The 19,323-nt window shown below is 43.7% G+C and overlaps 1 protein-coding gene across 16 annotated transcripts in view; it reads left to right on the forward strand.

The window, feature by feature from the left end:
- Positions 1–19,323, forward strand: part of LOC459477 (LIM and senescent cell antigen-like-containing domain protein 1) — a 155,165-nt gene that overhangs the window by 104,331 nt on the left and 31,511 nt on the right. The window contains exon 1 of one of the 16 annotated variants that reach the window (XM_024354516.2): positions 1,829–18,889. The exons of 12 other annotated variants lie outside the window; for them this stretch is intronic. In XM_024354516.2, the coding sequence (XP_024210284.1) occupies positions 18,708–18,889 (182 nt within the window). In that variant the 5' untranslated portion in view covers positions 1,829–18,707. Of the gene's footprint in view, positions 1–1,828; positions 18,890–19,323 lie in introns of those variants that run through there. 3 more of the 16 variants (XR_010149286.1, XM_024354506.3, XM_024354507.3) reach the window with 3 other exon arrangements.

Raw genomic sequence — 19,323 nt, forward strand, 5'->3', positions numbered from 1 at the left:
AAGGAATTGGCTACTAAGAGGAGAGAAAGCAAAAGAGTATAGGAATAGCCGCTGTAAGGAGCAGCCACGGACCCTAGAGATGAGTTAGAGTGCCAAGGGAGGAGCCCTACTCCGTGCCCGGGGTCACACTACCAGGGCATGCTGCATGCAGAAAAGTCGCTGGCACAGATTGCTGGAAATCCTCCTTTCAAATACCAGGGAAGGCTGTTCCCAGTGAGTTCCCTCACCCAAGGCACCCCCTACATAGCTGACTGCCAAGGGGTGGGTGCTGCTGGCTGCATGCACCGTCAGGGTCCAAGGCACTCTGCTGTAAAACTTTTGAGGGGCCAGTGCCAGGGAAGCTGGTGCTAGCCACCATGCCCTGCAGGAGCTAGACACCGAAGAAGCCAGAGTGCTGCAGGAGCTTTGCCCAGGGAGCAGGCAGGACTGGGAAGCAAACCTCTTCCTCCTGCAGTGTCTCTCCAGCACCCTCTACTGACAAGGTCTCAGTGCTGCTCATAGAGGACAAAGATTCACAGAGGCAGCAGTAACTGCATCACCAGCACCTAGGAATACCCCAGTGATGCCTCCTACAGGACACAAGGGGGTCTGTCTAAGTGGGTAACTGCCATATTTTTATATATTATTGCTAGATTTATAGAATACCACTTTTTGAGAAGAGGTAAGGAATGGAATAAAGAGCTTCCTACTTAGCCCTGTGAACTGCTTTCAAAAACCATAGCTTCATTCCGTGACAGAGAATGGAGAGCTCTGTGTGGGGAGAGAGGAAGGTTGAGCACAGGAGCCTGCAGAACAAGAGGAGTGACTGAGGCCCCTGGGAGATGCTGCTAGCCTGGCTGTAGCTGGGCAGTGTTACATGAGCACCAGCTTACAGTGGTTGACCTCCTGACCTTATACTATTTCCACATCTTTTTTCATTGTACTTATGGCAAAATCTAAGTTATGGTAGCTGAAATAATCCCTTGCCTTTCTGTGTACATTTCACAAAATTTAAAGTTAATGAAAGAAAAGAAACCTTTTTAAATTCAGCAAAATGTGTGTGTGTGTGTGTGTGTGTGTGTGTGTGTGTGTGTGTGTGTGTGTATTTTAGTTCCTCTGCTTCATCCTGGTCAGTACTTTCAAATGCTGTTTAATGCAGTAAAATCTACACAAAACACGTTCTGTGTCAAAAAGAAAATAACGGGCAGTGAAAGATATGTACATTTGAATTTGAAAGGGTTCATTGTTTTCACTTGACTCAAGTGAAATGTTTTTTATTCTGTTCTATTCTGAAATTCTCATGGTTTTCTTTTACCTTATCGTTGAGGGAAGTAAACCCCGCGTTAAGCTTAGTCACAAAATAAAAACTCCCACGGACTTCCCTCCCAGTGTAGCTGAAGGTTAATGTCCAGGGAGATAGCCTTGACTGAGTCAGAACTAAAATAAGGGTGTTATTTAGAGCCAGATGCTCTGGTGCTACAGCCACTACAGCCGTGTCAAGAGCTCCTGACACACTGGAGGCTGTCACTGGTGATCTGGGCGTTCTCCTAAGTCAGCATTCCTAGCTAAAAATACTGCCATTCTGTATTGGAAACACAGCTTCCTCTAATTTGTCTGTTTTGACCAGAACACAATGTTATCTTTTTAAAAAGCTGTTTAGGTGTGAGAATGTATGTTAATGGATCACAATACGAATAAAAATAAAAGAATGAAAAGATAAGTGATTTGAAATATAAAGGAACTAGTACAGAGACATTTTCTAGTTAAAGTTTCTAAATGGTCAGAGAAAAATCACCTAACCTATGAGAGAAAATTTTAAGATTTTTTTTTTTTTTTTTTTTTTTTTTTTTTGAGACAGTATCTCGCTGTGTCTCCCAGGCCGGAATGCAGTGGCGTGATCACAGCTCAATCATAGCTCACAGGCTCAAGCGATCCTCCTACCTCAGCCTCCTTAGTAGCGCCTACAGGTGCATGCCACCGTGCCCGGCTAATTTTTCTGTAGAGATGGTGTGTCACCACGTTGCCCAGGCTGGTCTCCAGCTCCTGAGCTCAAGTGATCCTCCTACCTCAGCCTCCCAAAGTGCTGGGATTACAGGCATGAGGCACCATGCCCAGCCCAAGAATGTTTTTAAATTGACTAAACACTGCTTATTTGAGGGACCATGGGAGAAAAAAAAATTGCGAGGTGGCTTATAGATTTCAAACTATAGTGATTCTGGTGGATCGAGCTGTCTTTCTTGAGGAGAGAAAGTTACGCCAAAGGCCACGAGCTAGACTGAGCTGTCTGGGTGTCTGGGTAGGGACGCAGCTCACCAGGGCTTGCCCTCTTTAGATGCCCTCTGCAGGCAGTCTAGGGACTTCTCTCAAGATGTCCAGTTTGATTAATTGCATGATGACAGTGTGCTTGGTGCCATGAGGGGTATAAAGATTCAACAGAGGCTGGGCGTGGTGGTTCACGCCTGTAATCCCAGCACTTTGGGAGGCCAGGGCGAGCAGATCACCTGAGGTCAGGAGTTCGAGACCAGCCTGTCCAACATGGTGAAACCCCGTCTCTACCACTAAAAATACAAAAATTAGCCTGGTGTGGTAGCACATGCCTGTAATTCCAGCTACTCAGGAGGCTGAGGCACGAGAATCACTTGAACCCAGGAGATCGAGGTTGCAGTGAGTCAAAATTGCACCACTGCACTCCAGCCTGGCGACAGAGTGAGACTCTGTCTCAAGAAAACTAAGCACAGGCTGGGCACGGTGGCTCACGCCTGTAATCCCAGCACTTTGAGAGGCCGAGGCGGGTGGATCATGAAGTCAGGAGATCAACACCATCCTGGCTAACATGGTGAAACCCCGTCTCTACTAAAAACACAAAAAATTAGCCGGGCATGTTGATAGGCACCTGTAGTCCCAGCTACTCGGGAGGCTGAGGCAGGAGAATGGTGTGAACCCGGGAGGCGGAGCCTGCAATGACCGTGGATCACGCTACTGCACTCCAGCGTGGGTGACAGAGCGAGACTCCGTCTCAAAAAAAAAAAATGTCTACTTAAGGGCCTCCTGGTGTTCTTGAGGAGATGAGGAGCACCTTTGCAATACGGAACACAGCTTTATATCCAATGAAAATCTTACCCACTCACTGCATGGGACACACAGTGGGTGCTATGGCTGCTGAACAGAAGATCGATAAGGCCTGGAATGTCAAGAAAGCTTCCTGGAGAAGATCTTGAGCAGGTACTTGAGGACTGGGCAGGTTTCTGATAAGCAGAAAGTTCAGGAGAAAAAAAAGGGACAGTGGTATTCATCCAGAAAATCGTATGTCCTTTATATGTTTCACCCAGTGCTAGAAATGTTGATCATCACTTTTAAAGATAATTCTAAAGTCACCTTGCAACAACCCTGTATTTATTTAAGATCATATATCATATATGTGTACATGTTTTTGTTTTGTTTTTTTGAGACTAAGTCTCGCTCTATCGCCCAGGCTGGAGCGCAGTTGCGCCATCTCGGCTCATTGCAACCTCCACCTCCCGGGTTCAAGTGATTCTCCTGCTTCAGCTTCCTGAGTAGCTGGGATTACAGGCACCTGCCACCACACCCGGCTAATTTTTGTATTTTTAGTAGAGACAGGGTTTCACCATGTTGGTCAGGCTGATCTTGAACTCCTAACCTCATGATTCACCCACTTTGGCCTCCCAAAGTGCTGGGATTACAGACGTGAGTCACCGTGCCCAGCCGTGTACATGTATTTTAAAAAGAATAGAGCTCAAAATGTTAAAGTACTTGTTTCTAGTTGGCAGGAATATGAGTGATTCTTCTCTGCCTTTCATACATTTTCTGCAATAAGCTATATTGCTGTTGGGCTGATAAAAGTTGACAAATTCAGCTTACCAAACCAAAACAGTACAGTTCAGTGATCCCATCCCAAAGCACTTACACATCCATGCGCACGGGCTTACAGAAACTGAGGCTTGCCATTGTTCAGTCATTTGTTAGTGTTCTGCTTTTAATGATTGCACCTTTTTGCTGCCCATTCTGTTTTCCCATCCAGTCTCGTGTCTTTCCATGATGGGTTTCCTGTGTGATGGGAGTGTCTCCATTATCATAGGGACAGGATGGCTTGTTGCAGGGAGTAAGAGCGTCACAAGAGTGTCTGAGGCACTCAGGGAGTGTCATGGAGAAAGGAGAGAGTGCTGGGAGGAGCTTGATTTCAGTCTTTCTCCTTTCCCTTCCCCAGGCTCCATGTCCTTTACAAAGTCCTTTGTGGGTAGATATTTGTTGGTTGGTTCATGTTAGCAACTTTTCTAGAGATCATCCAGGGAGAGGTGCTTCTTAAGAAACAAGCCACCACATAGGCCGTCAAGACTTTTAAAACTGGTTAGGATTGAGTAACTGAACTATTTATTTGCAGTACTTTCTGCCTGTTGTGGGCAGTGTCTCTGAGGCCACACAGCGCTTTCAGACCTGCCTTGTGTTGCAGAACCCCATGGACACTGAGGTTGAGCGTGGGGCCATTCCTGCCTTCTCTGGGCTGTCCCTCAGTACACCTCTGCCTGGGGCTCCTGAGTGGCCACTCTCTTTTGCCTGTGGGCTTTGGGAATAAAACTAGGATAGTTTTCCCTCAGATACTAGAGGAGGAATTTTTTATTGATACATAATAATTGTACATATTTATGGGGTGCATGTGTTATTTTGATGCATGCATGTAATGCATAAGGATCAAATTGGGGTAACTAGCATATCCATCACTTCAAACATTTATCATTTCCTTGGGTTTAGAACTTTCACAATCCTCTTCTAGCTTTTTGAACATGCGCAATAAATTATTGTTAACATTAGTCACCCTGCAGTGCTGAGGAACCCAAGAACTATTCCTGTTACTCAGCTGTAATGTTGAGTCCCTTAACCTCTCCCTCTCTCCCCTCCCAGCCACCCTTCCCACCCTCTAATAACCAACTCTACGTTCTAATTCTGTGAGTTCAATTGTATTTTTGCTTTTACATATGAGTGAGAACATCTGGCATGTGTCTTTCTGTGCCTGACTTATTTCACTTAACATAATGTACCCCGGGCTCATCATGATGCCACGACTGACAGGATCTAATTCTTTTTTTGTGGCTGGATGGTATTCCATCTGAAACGATGTATTTTAGATGATTTTAAGACTTAAATGGGTGCCTGCTAGTTTTCTTCCAGAAATATTTCAACCTGATATCAAATGGCATTTCACTCATTTTCCTTTTAAGGGAAATAAATACAGTTAAGATATCATAAAGTTTGGGATGCTAGAAACCTATCTGCAACACCGAAGAGAGTCTCTAACTCTTTAGATTAAGTTTCATTTCAGAGGGAGTTTCTTGAAGACAATTAGATGCAAATAGCCTTCTCACAATTACAACCTCATTGTAATTTCTGGACTTTGATTCCAGTGTTTGGGATGGTTTGGGCCCCTGGGATGGGGTTGATGGTGCATAGGGAGAGAATTTGTTTTGTTCATTTCATTATTGTTAGGTAATAATCTTTTAGTGACTCTTCAGTTATTTTTAGCATATGTAACAAAGCCACGGTAGCTCTGCCTTACTTTGATAATAATCCCAATAAGCAATGCTAATATAAACATGTAAAAAATGTGCTATTTTCTTTATTTTAAACTAGCTTGAGAAAATGTACATTATTTCTTTATCACTGTCTTGCTTCTGTGGTAATGAATAATTTCTTTTTGCCTGTGCATTCAAGAATTAGGAAAAAAAATTGACAAGGCAAAATGGCATATTAAGTACAAATCCGTATCTTTTTCTGGCCAAACTTTGTCTGTTTTCTCACTGTCTGTTGAAAGAAAATCCAGTGCATTTGTTCTAGAAGCTACAAAATGGGAAGGAACTTCCCAGTTTCGTTATCTTTACTTGCATGTCATGATTGTTTTGTTTTTAGTAGTCTGGGGGAAATTAGATTGTATTTTCCATTTGAGCAGGATAGAGGATGATAGTAGAAACAGTTCATTTTGGCATATGATAATTTCACCAGGCCACCCCAACAATTCAAATACCCCATTATGACCTGGAAGCCTTTGAATGCAGTTGGAGAAGCTTCATCTAGTAGTTGTTATTGCCAAGTGCTCCGTTTAGCCATCAGTTATGCAAATCTATTTGTGGAATAGAATGAAGCATTTACTAAGCACTCCTCTTTTTCTATATTGGAGTCCTGTATTTTAGAGGCAATTGGTTAAAATGTCTAGTTTGGCTTTTAAATCCTACAGATATTTGGTAATGATGTACATAAGTCCATCATTACTACTTAAGAGGAGTAATTTTAAGCTACTAGTGTTTTTTAAAAGCTGCTTTTTAAAAAAATGTTGGCTGCTATTTTCATGACTTTATTCAGGCCTTAATTATTTGAGCTGCTGAAAATAGCTATAATTTTTTGTATGATATCTCCAAGTAGCTTATTTGTATTTGGCCATGGCTTATGTCAGAGGTGGAGTTAGTTTTGACTAAAATCATGAAGTTAGCAGACAGTTGGAATCTGAAGCTTTACAGCCTTCTTTACAGGACACTACTGTGTGCCAACTTTGCATCACTGTGCAGTGAGTGGGGGCCCTTAACCAAGCTATTGGACTCATGCAGCCAGGGTCCCAGATTTGCTGCAGTAGGTCAATCATTCCATAAGTGAAACACGCAGTAGATGATCAGAAAATGACAAATTCATCAACTGTTTTCATAAAGTAGAAATCACTCTGCTCTGGGTGGATTTAAGGAACATGTGGGGTTCAGACCTGTCCTGTAGAATCTCCCAAAGACCCAACTTAGCCATGAGGGCTGATTAGAGTATAGAACCTCTTAAGAAATGCCCTGGATTTGTTGGCAAGATGGCAAATAGGAACAGCTCCGGTCTGCAGCTCCCAGCAAGATTGGTGCGGAAGGCAGGTGATTTCTGCATTTCCACCTGAGGTACCCAGTTCATCTCATTGGGACTGGTTGGACAGTGGGTGCAGCCCAAGGAGGATGAGCCAAAGCAGGGTGGGGCGTTGCCTCACCCGGGAAGCGCAAGGGGTTGGGGAACTCCCTCGCCTAGCCAAGGGAAGCCATTAGGGACTGTACCATGCACCCCGGCCCAGATGCTGCGCTTTTCCCACGGTCTTCGCAACCCACAGACCAGGAGATTCCCTCCGAAGCCTACACCACCAGGGCCCTGGGTTTCCAGCACAAAACTGGGCGGCCTTTAGGGCAGACACCGAGCTAGCCAGTTTTTTTTTTTTCATACCCCAGTGGTAGCGTTTGAGTTTTTTTCTTGCCCCAGTGGTGCCAGGAATGCCAACAAGACAGAAACATTCACTCCCCTGGAAAGGGGGCTGAAGCCAGGGAGCCAAGAGGTCTGGCTTGGTGGGTCCCACCCCCACGGAGCCAAGCAAGCTAAGATCCACTGGATTGAAATTCTTGTGCTAGTATAGCAGACTGAGCTCGACCTGGGATGCTCGAGCTTGGTTGGGGGAGGGGCGTCTGCCATTGCTAAGGCTTGAGTAGATGGTTTTACCCTCACAGTGTAAACAAAGCCGCTGGGAAGTTAGAACTGGGTGGAGCCCACTGCATTTCAGCAAGGTTGCTACCCGCAGACTGCCTCTCTAGATTCCCTCCTCTCTGGGTAGGGCATCTCTGAAAAAAAGGCAGTAACCCCAGTCAGGGACTTACAGATAAAACCGTCACCTCCCGGGACAGAGCACCTAGGGGAAGGGGTGGTTGTGGGCACAGCTTCAGCTGTCCCTAACTGGCAGCTCTGAAGAGAGCAGCATATCTCCCAGCACAGCGTTCAAGCTCTGATAAGGGACAGTCTGCCTCCTCAAGTGGGTCCCTGACCCCCATGTATCCTAACTGGGAGACACCTCCTAGTAGGGGCCAACAGATACCTCATACAGGAGAGCTCTGGCTGGCATCTGGTGGGTGCCCCTCTGGAATGAGGCATCCAGAGGAAGGAACAACAGCCTGCAGCCCCCGCCAGTGATACCCAGGCAAACAGGGTCTGGAGCAGACCTCCAGCAGACTCCAGCAGACCTGCAGCAGAGGGGCCTGACTGTTAGAAGGAAAACTAACAAACAGAAAGGCATAGCATCAACATCAACAAAAATGACGTCCACTCAGAGACCCCATCCAAAGGTCACCAACTTCAAAGACCAAAGGTACATAAATCCACGAAGATGGGGAGAAACCAGCACAAAAAGGCTGAAAATTCCAAAAACCAGAACACCTCTTCTCCTCCAAAGGATCACAACTCCTTGCCAGCAAGGGAGCAAAACTGAAAGGAGAATGAGTTTGACGAATGACAGGAGTAGGCTTCAGAAGGTAGGTAATAACAAACTCCTCCGAGCTAAAGGAACATGTGCTAACCCAATGCAAGGAAGTTAAGAACGCTGAAAAAAGGTTAGATGAATTGCTAACTAGAATAACCAGTTTAGAGAAGAACATAAATGGTCTGATGGAGCTGAAAAACACAGTACAAGAACTTCATGAAGCACACACAAGTATCAACAGCCGAGTCGATCAAGCAGAAGAAAGGATATCAGAGATTGAAGATCAACTCAATGAAATAAAGCGTGAAGACAAGATTAGAGGGAAAAAAGTGAAAAGAAATGAACAAAGCCTCCAAGAAATATGGGACTATGTGAAAAGACCAGATCTTTGTTTGATTGGTATACCTGAAAGTGACGGGGAGAATGGAACCAAGTTGGAAAACATTCCTCAGGATATTATCTAGGAGAACTTCCCCAACCTAGCAAGGCAGGCCAACATTCAAATTAAGGAAATGGGACACCAGAAAGATACTCCTTGAGAAAAGCAACGCCAGGACACATAATTTTCAGATCACCAAGGTTGAAATGAAGGAAAAAATGTTTAGGGCAACCAGAGAGAAAGGTTGGGTTACCCATAAAGGGAAGCCCATCAGACTAACAGCAGATCTCGGCAGAAACCCTACAAGCCAGAAGAGAGTGGGGGCCAATATTCAACATTCTTAAAGGAAAGAATTTTCAATCCAGAATTTCATATCCAGCCAAACAAAGCTTCATAAGCGAAGGAGAAGTAAAATCCTTCACAGACAAGGAAATGCTGAGACAGTTTGTCACCACCAGGCCTGCCTTACAAGAACTCCTGAAGGAAGCACTAAACATGGAAAGGAACAACCGGTACGAGCCACTGCAAAAACTTACCAAATTGTAAAGACTATCAATGCTGTGAAGAAACTGCATCAACTAACGGGCCAAAATAACAGCTAGCATCATATTGGCAGGATGAAATTCACACATAACAATATTAACCTTAAATGTAAACAGGCTAAATGCCCTAATTAAAAGACACAGACTGGCAAATTGGATGAAGAGTCAAGACCCATCAGTGTGCTGTATTCAGGAGACCCATCCCACATGGAGAGACACACATAGGCTCAAAATAAAGGGATGGAGGAAAATTTACCAAGCAAATGGAAAGCAAAAAAAAAAAAAAAAAAAACCCAGGGGTTGCAATCCTAGTCTCTGATAAAACAGCCTTTAAACTACAGAGATCAAGAGACAAAGAAGGGCATTACATAATGGTAGAGGGATCAGTGCAACAAGAAGAGCTAACTATCCTAAATATATATGCACCCAATACAGGAGCACCCAGATTCATAACACATGTTCTTAGAGACCTACAAAGAGACTTAGACTCCCACACAATAATAGTGGGAGACTTTAACACCCCACTGTCAATATTAGATCAATGAGACAGAAAGTTAACAAGGATATCCAGGACTTGAACTTAGCTCTGGACCAAGCGGACCTAATAGAACTCTTCACCACAAATCAACAGAATATACACTCTTCTCAGCACCACATAGCACTTATTCTAAAATTGATCACATAATTGGAAGTAAAACACTCCTCAGCAAATGCAAAAGAATGGAAATCATAATGGTCTCTCAGACCACAGTGCAATCAAAGTAGAACTCAGGACTAAGAAACTCACTCAAAACCACACAACTATGTTGAAACTGAACAACCTGCTCCTGAATGACTACTGGGTAAATAACGAAATGAGGGCAGAAATAAAGATGTTATTTGAAACCAATGAGAACAAAGACACAACGTACTAGAATCTCTGGGACACATTTAAAGCAGTGTGTAGAGGGAAATTTATAGCACTAAATGCCCACAAGAGAAAGCAGGAAAGATCTAAAATCGACATCCTAACATCACAATTAAAAGAACTAGAGAAGCAAGAGCAAACAAATTCAAAAGCTAGCAGAAGACAAGAAGTAACTAAGATCAGAGCAGAAAAGGAGATAGATACACGAAAAACCCTTTAAAAAATAAATGAATCCAGGAGCTGGGGTTTTGTTTTTTATTTTGTTTTGTTTTGAGACGGAGTCTGGCTCTGTCGCCAGGCTGGAGTGCAGTGGTGTGATCTCGGCTCACTGCAAGCTCCGCCTCCCGAGTTCATGCCATTCTCCTGCCTCAGCCTCCCGAGTAGCTGGGACTATGAGTAGCTGGGACTACAGGCGCCTGCCAACACACCCGGCTAATTTTTTGTATTTTTAGTAGAGACAGGGTTTCACCGCGCTAGCCAGGATGGTCTCGATCTCCTGATCTCGTGATCCGCCCGCCTCGGCCTCCCAAAGTGCTGGGATTACAGGCGTGAGTCACCACGCCCGGCCCAGGAGCTGGTTTTTTGAAAAGATCAACAAAATAGATAGACCACTAGTGAGAATAATAAAGAAGAAAAGAGAGAAGAATCAAATAGATGCAATAAAAAATGATAAAGGGGATATCACCACTGATCCCACAAAAATACAAACTACCATCAGAGAATACTGTAAACACCTCTACACAAATAAACCAGAAAATCTAGAAGAAATGGATAAATCGCTGGACATGTACACCCTCCCAAGACTAAACCAAGAAGAAGTCAAATCCCTGAATAGACCAATAACAAGTTCTGAAATTGAGGCAGCAATTAATAGCCTACCAACCAAAAAAAGTCCAGGACTGGATGGATTCACAGCTGAATTCTACCAGAGATACAAAGAGGAGCTGGTACCATTCCTTCTGAAACTATTCCAAACAATAGAAAAAAAGGGACTCCTCCCTAACTCATTTTATGAGGCCAGCATCATCCTGATACCAAAACCTGGCAGAGACACAACAAAAAAAGAAAATTTCAGGCCAATATCCCTGATGAACATCAATGCGAAAACCCTCAATAAAATACTAGCAAACCGAATCCAGCAGCATATCAAAAAGCTTATCCATCTCAGTCAAGTCGGCTTCATCCCTGGGATACAAGGCTCATTCAACATATGCAAATCAATAAACGTAATCCATCACATAAACAGAACCAATGACAAAAACCACATGATTATCTCAATAGATGCACAAAAGGCCTCGACAAAATTCAACAGTGCTTCATACTAAAAACTCTCAATAAACTAGGCATTGATGGAATGTATCTCAAAATAATAAAGAGCTATTTATGGCAAACCCACAGCCAATAGCATACTGAATGGGCAAAAACTGGAAGCAATCCCTTTAAAAAACCAGCACAAGACAAGGATGCCCTCTCTTACCACTCCTATTCAACATAGTATTAGAAGTTCTGGCCAGGGCAATCAGGCAAGAGAAATAAATAAAGGGTATTCACTTAGGAAAAGAGCAAGTCAAATTGTCTCTATTTGCAGATGACATGATTGTATGTTTAGAAAACCCCATCGTGTCAGCCCAGAATCTCCTTAAGCTGATAAGCAAATTCAGCAAATTCTCCAGATACAAAATCAATGTGTAAAAATCACAGGCATTCCTATACACCAATAACAGACAAACGGAGAGCCAAATCATGAGTAAACTCCCATTCACAGTTGTTACTAAGAGAATAAAATACCTAGGAATAAAACTTACAAGAGATGTGAAGGACCTCTTCAAGGAGAACTACAAACCACTGCTCAAGGAAATAAGAGAGGACACAAACAAATGGAAACATTATTCCATGCTCATGGATAGGAAGAATCAATTTTGGGCTATACTGCCCAAACTAATTTATAGATTCAATGCTGTCCCCATCAAGCTACTATTGACTTTCTTCACAGAATTGGAAAAAACTACTTTGAATTTCACATGGAACCAAAAAAGAGCCTGCATAGCCAAGACAATCCTAACCAAAAAGAACAAAGCTGGAGGCATCACGCTACCTGACTTCAAAGTATACTACAAGGCTACTTTGTTACTACAAGGCTGTTTTGTTACTACAAAAACAGCATGGTACTTATACCAAAACAGATATATAGACCAATGGAACAGAACAGAAGCCTCAGAAATAACGCCACACATCTACAACCATCTGATCTTTGACAAACCTGACAAAAACAAGCAATGGGGAAAGGTTTCCCTATTTAATAAATGGTGTTGGGAAAACTGGCTAGCCATATGCAGAAAGCTGAAACTAGATCCCTTCCTTATACCTTATACAAAAATTAACTGAAGATGGATTAAAGATTTAAATGTAAGACATAAAACCATGAAAACCCTAGAAGAAAACCTAGGCAATACCATTCAGGACATAGGCATGGGCAAGGACTTCATGTCTAAAACACCAACAGCAATGGCAGCAAAAGCCAAAATTGACAAACAGGATCTGACTAAACTAAAGAGCTTCTGCACAGCAGAAGAAACAATCATCAGAGTGAACAGACAACCTACAGAATGGGAGAAAATTTTTGCAATTTACTCATCTGACAAAGGGCTAATATCCAGAATCTATAAAGAACTAAAACAAATTTACAAGAAAAAAAAAAAACCCATCAAAAAGTGGGCAAAGGATATGAACAGACACTTCTCAAAAGAAGATATTTATGCAGCCAACAGACATGAAAAACAGCTCATCATCACTGATCATTAGAGAAATGCAAATCAAAACCACAATGAGATACCATCTCACACCAGTTAGAATAGCGATCATTAAAAAGTCAGGAAACAACAGATGCTGGAGTGGATGTGGAGAAATAGGAACACTTTTACACTGTTGGTGGGAGTGTATATTAGTTCAACCCTTGTGGAAGACAGTGTGCCGATTCCTCAAGGATCTAGAACTAGAAATACCATTTGACCCAGCAATCCCATTACTGGGTATATACCCAAAGGATTATAAATCATTCTATAAAGACACATGCACATGTATGTTTATTGCAACACTGTTCACAATAGCAAAGACTTGGAACCACACCAGATGCCTATCAATCATAGACTGGATAAAGAAAATGTAGCATATATACACCACAGGATATTATGCAGCCATAAAAAAGGATGAGTTCATGTCCTTTGCAGGGACATGGATGACGCTGGAAACCATCATTCTCAGCAAACTAACACAAGAACAAAAAACCAAACACTGCATGTTCTCATAAATGGGAGTTGAACAGTGAGAACACATGGACACAGGGAGGGGAACATCACACACCAGGGCCTGTCGGTGGGTGGGGGATAGGGAAGGGATAACATTAGAAGAAATACCTAATGTAGATGACAGGTTGATGGGTGCAGCAAACCACCATGGCACATGTATACCTATGTAACAAACCTGCACGTTCTGCACATGTACCTACCTCGAACTTGAAGTATAATAAAATAAATACTTTCAACATTAAAAAAAAGAAAAACGCCCTTAGGGAATTGAGGACCTCGCACAATCCTAATTCTTCACCAAAAGCCACCTAGCAGACCTGCTATTCAGACGAATCTGACTTTTTTGGTATTTTCAAACAACAGCCTCTTACCCTACTTCAATGGCTATTCTGATGCCACTGCCGTGGCAGTAGTAGTTTCAGTCAAATTTGTTTGCATTTCTTAGAGTGACATTATTAATTCCTGAAAATGATTTAACAGTATCAAAATGCCTGAATATAAAAGTTGAGCTATGGTGTTTATTCGGAATTGAACCACTCCCTTGTCTTCTTGAAAAAATAACATATTTCTTTTAGCTTTACTCTGTTGTAGTAATAATAAGATAAGTGACTGCAGGTAGTCTTTTTGGGAGAATTGTGTGCCGCCTAAACTTTCTATTCTTTTTTTTTTTTTTTTCTTTCGAGACGGAGTTTTGCTCTTGTTGCCCAGGCTTGAGTGCAGTTGCACAATCTCGGCTCACTGCAGCCTCTGCCTCCTAGGTTCAGGCGATTCTCCTGCCTCAGCCTCCTGAGTAGCTGGGATTACAGGTGCCCACCACCACGCCAGCTAATGTTTTGTGTTTTTAGTAGAGACAGGGTTTCATCATGTTGGCCAGGCTCCTGGCCAAATCTCAAACTCCTGACCTCAGGTGATCCACCCGCCTCGGCCTCCCAAAGTGCAGGGATTACAGGCGTGAGCCACTGCACCTGACCACCACCTAAACTTTCCATGGCCACACTGTTACAGATCCTTATTCACGACATACAAACAACCTTCTTCACTCAGCACTGGGCACCAAACTATGTACTGTATAGTCATAGAAGCAGAGGCTATGACTTTTATTTATTTATTCATTCATTCATTCATTCATTCAGCAGATTGTAGTATCTTCTACTGATGGTGGGCTGGATACTTCTTAGGCACCACATTGGGCCTATTGCATCATGGGCTCATAGTAAAAGTTCCATATGTCCAGGAATGATGTAAAGCCAACAATGGAATAATGCAAGCAACTATTTTTCTAGAAGAAATAGACTTTACCAGAATGCCAAAATGGGCTGCTAAAGGAAGGGCAGCCCATCAGTGCTGTCACCAGCTCCTGAAACCCCGGGGCCTGTTTACTCCCACCATTGCAGTGGAGGACATGTCTGAGCCTCCTGCTTGGCTTTAACCCCCACATTAGTTCCTTTGTTGTTTCAGCGTAAGTAGCTTGGGTAATGTGCAGAGAATTTCTTTGCCTTGTATTATTTATGCTGAGAATCAACTGGTTGGGTCGTCAGTTCCTAGGCAGAGGCTAATGGGAAGGTGATCTATAGAGTGTGATAGAAGACAATCTAGCTTTCTTGCTGCATCTTCTCTTCCTTCAGAACGTCAGCTTCTCTTTTCCCTCCCAACTCCCAGTAGGATATTCCTGATTGAAAGAAAGGCCAAGAGGAGAGAATGAGATCTAGCAAAATTGTAAACAAAGGAACAGAGCCACAAACCTGTTTTACATTCATATAAAATGTTACATTGATTGATTAAACAGTTTAAAAATATCTTCATAGTATATGGTACCTTTGATCATAAAACCAGGTCATGTTAAGGTGACCTCTATTGAAGAGTTCTATTTAGGGTTACTGTGTGCCAACCACCCTCATTAAAATAGTCACAGATGTAAGTAGAGGAAACCAGATAAAAGGAAAGATCTCTGTCTGCTTCCCCGTAGTAATCCTTACATAGCATAACTTGAGTTAAGAACAGCCAGATGGAAGAGATAATGGGGCAAGGTGTGGGGAAACAGAGCAGAGCTTCTCTCCTCTGGAAGCGCCACCCTCCCAGCACCTCCATATGTTCAGCAACCCAGAAGTTCCCCTAAACTCTGTCCTATTGAGTTTTTATGGAGGCTTCTTTTCATAGGCATGATTGATTTGATCATTGACCACAGCTCCTCTCCCTTCCAAGGGGTTGGGGCTGGAGCTGAAAGTTGCAGCCTTCTTATTGCATGGTTGATTCTCCAGCAGCCACCCCCACACCTGTCACATTAGCCTACAAAAGACACTTACCACTTCAGAGAGTCCAAGAGTTTTAGGAGTCCTGTGCCAGGAAATGGGGGCGGAGACCAAGAATAGATTTATTATTAAAAGTCACAATATCACAGGCAGTTTCTTTAAAACCTAAGCATTCACTTACCATACAACTCAGCAATTTTACTGTTGGGCATTTATCCCAGAGAAATAAAAATATATTCAATACAGAAATTTCTATAGTTTCATTCACAGTGCCACAAATTGGAAGGAAAGTACTTAAATGCCCTTCAGCGGGTGAACAGTGAAACAAACTATGCATCCATGTCATGGAATACTACTTGGCAGTAAACAAGAGCAAACTGTGGACATGTGGAGCAACTTGGATTGGTCTCAGGGCATTGTGCTGAATGAAAAGCCTTAAGATGTCATATGAACGATTCCATTTGGTAACATTCTTTAAATAACAGAATCATATAAATGAAAAACACATGAGTGGTTGCCAGAGGTTAGGAGTGTTGGAGTGTGCAGAGGTATGTGATGGTCAGAGATAACATGAAAGAGAAGTCTGTGGTGATGGAATAGTCCTGTAACTTGATAGAAGCTGTTGTTACAGGAAGCTGCCCATGTGATGAAATGACAGAGACCCGCACACATGCATTGCTGCAATGTCAGGTTCCTGGTTTTGCTCCTGTACTGTAGTCACGTAAGATGTGAGCACTGGGGAGACTGTGAGGGAGAATTCTGAGCAGAAGGCTCATGTGGCTTCCTGCCTCCTACCATGCCACCCCCACCGGATGCATTAAATTTCTGGTCTGAGTCAGCCTGCCTCTGTCCTCATCCATCTGTCTGTCTGTCTCTTTCTTTCCCTCCCTCCCTGCCTCCTCACTGTTTCACATGGTCATTGTAAAAAAGAAAACTAAAAAATTAGGAAATGTAGATAAATTGAAAGGAAAAATTTTAAACCATGAGGTTGTTCCTTTCTTATTTAAATATGGTGGTTCCCTTGTTTCATGAGCCATAGGCTTTGGGCCTGGGCAGGATCTGTAGCCCACAGCCTTTGAGTTCTTGACCTATCCTCTGAGATTTTTAGGGTTCAAAGTAGAAAGACTTGGTCCCCTGCTTCCAGTCCTGTCTGGTACCCACTCCCTCATCTTTTCTGGCTAACCATTGTGCTTCCCAGTAATTATGTTTAACATTTTCTCACACAGGGATTAACAACATAGGCTCTGGACTCAGAGTGCCTAGGTTTAAATCTTGACTCCACCACCTCCTTAGTAGTTATTCAGTCTCTTTGTGCCTCAGTTTCTTCATTTGTAACTAACACCTATCTCGGAAGCCGTGGGAAGGATTAAGGGATGTGATAGGAAGCACTCACTGACTCTTGGATATCATTATTTATGGTTGTTACTTGGTGTCTCTGGCTGCATTTTGTTTGTCGCTGCTGGTTCCGTGACTGTCCATCAGTGTGCCTTGTGCCTGTTCTGTAGATTTTATTTCACAGTCTCTTGGTTTTGGTGGGTGGCACGCTGCCCTGAGAGGACGGGGACGTGAGAAAGATTCTGAGCCCTTTAGTTGTCTCTAGTGCTACATCATGATTGTCATGATTGCTGTAAACCAAAAAGTATATGAGACAAGTCTTACTCAATTTAGAACATGTATTTTGCCAAAGTTAATGACGCACCCATGACACAGCCTCAGGAGGTCCTGACAACATGCGCCCCGGAGTGGTCGGGGTACAGCTTGCTTTTATACATTTCAGGGAGACATGAGACATCAATCAATATATGTAAGATGTACATTGGTTCAGTCCAGTAAGGTGGAACAATTCGAAGTAGGGGGTTTCCAGGCCAGAAGTAGATAAGAGACAAAAAGTTGCATTCTTTTGAGTCCTTGATCAGCCTTCCGATGAATACACAATTGTGTCTGGCTCAGTGAACCTACATTTTTACGTGAACAATAGGGTAGAGGAAGCAATCAGTTATGCATTTGTCTCAGGTGAGCCTCAAAGGGATGACTTTGAGTTGTGTCTGTCCTTTTTCCATAAGGAGTTTTCTTGCGGGCAAATGGTGAGGGAGGGATGTAGGTTGTTATCTTTGTAGCGATCTTATTTAGCAATAAAACAGGAGGCAAGTTTGCCTGACGTAGTTTCCAGCTTGACTTTTTCCTTGGCTTAGTGATTTAGTTTCCTTTCGCATTGCTAACTCAATCACAGGACACAGGAGTGTGGACTGAATATAGCAAGAATGCCAAAGTATGTAACAGCTTCCTTAGTCATGATAGAGACTGAGAAACATCGGCTCACCTAAGCTTTGAGGTTAGCTGGAGTCCAGTAGAAGAGTTATAACTAAACACCGGCCCTTGTCTGTTTCCACTTGTGCCCATTCATTGAAGCTGAGATTGGACTGAGTACATTTGTGACTATGTACCAGTAGCAAAGGTGATAGAAGTCAAACATAGCTCTTAGTTTTAGGGGCTCATGGCCTCCTGGGGAAGGGACCCATCGGGCATAGCTGGCAGTCATGGCCAGGGTTGTGGAAGCCCAGGTCCGGGCAGGGTTCACATGCTCCTCAGAGTGTGCCAGCAGCCTCAGCCTCAGGGAGAGCTTGTCAGGGGATGTTTTACAAGGTCTCCAAAAGCCTCTTATGCCCTCCAGAGTGAAAAGCACGGCATTGTTGATGAATTCTTGTGGCAAATATGCAAGGCACGTGTGGGTATTTCTTTCTCTTGGAGGCTTACAAGGTAGCCCCGGTATCCTGGTGCAGTGTTTATAGCATAGTCCACTGGGACTGCCGCTCTGACAAAGACTGTGTCACTACTTTGTGGAATGTTTTTTAGAACTTCCAGAATGCCTCAGTAAATCCTGACTGCCATGTAACTGTGTACTGTGCTGCTGAGCTCTTAACATGAAGCAGCAGCAGTGACCCTGGCGGGCCAGGCTGACGTGCGTGGGAACAGGGGGAGTGACCCTGGCTGGGAAGCAGGGAGGCCTGGATATTGTTTCTCCTGGCTCTGTGTCTTGCCATTCTCGTCCCTGTGCTCAGAGCTCTCAAGCACCCACGATGGCCTTCTCAGGCCGAGCGCGCCCCTGCGTTATCCCAGAGAACGAAGAAATCCCCCGAGCAGCCCTTAACAGTGTCCACGAGGCCAATGGGACCGAGGATGAGAGGGCTGTTTCCAAACTGCAGCGCAGGCACAGTGACGTGAAAGTCTACAAGGAGTTCTGTGACTTTTATGCGAAATTGTGAGTGTCTCCTCTCCTGGAGTGCCCTCTTGCAGGTCCAGCGTTCTTGGCTGTCTGTTCAGGAGCCATCCTGAGCTGGCCCATACAATTTTATTGACTGGACTTTGGGTGGGAGTTTTCCAGGGTGGTAGGGCTCCGAGGGGCTCGCAGCGCAGCATGTTTAGGGAGACAGGAGACTGCCTTGTCGGTAAGACATGCAGCGACACGCAGATGGGAGGGAGGTGCTGCCCTCACTGTGAGAGCCTGGCGGCCCCGTCTTCAGTAGGTTCCTGATCACTTGGTAACTGCATTTTCATCATGTCGTCCGCAAGGGAGGCTTAGTGTTGTCATTGTCAGTAATTACGTTAGAAAAATTCTGCAGTCTAAAACGGCCCAAAGATAAGGGGCAGATGGGTTGGAACAGTGAAAAAAACAAATTACAGACTGTTGGTAAA

The sequence above is a fragment of the Pan troglodytes genome, chromosome 12 (genome assembly GCF_028858775.2).
Source record: "Pan troglodytes isolate AG18354 chromosome 12, NHGRI_mPanTro3-v2.0_pri, whole genome shotgun sequence".
Classification (NCBI taxonomy): domain Eukaryota; kingdom Metazoa; phylum Chordata; class Mammalia; order Primates; family Hominidae; genus Pan; species Pan troglodytes.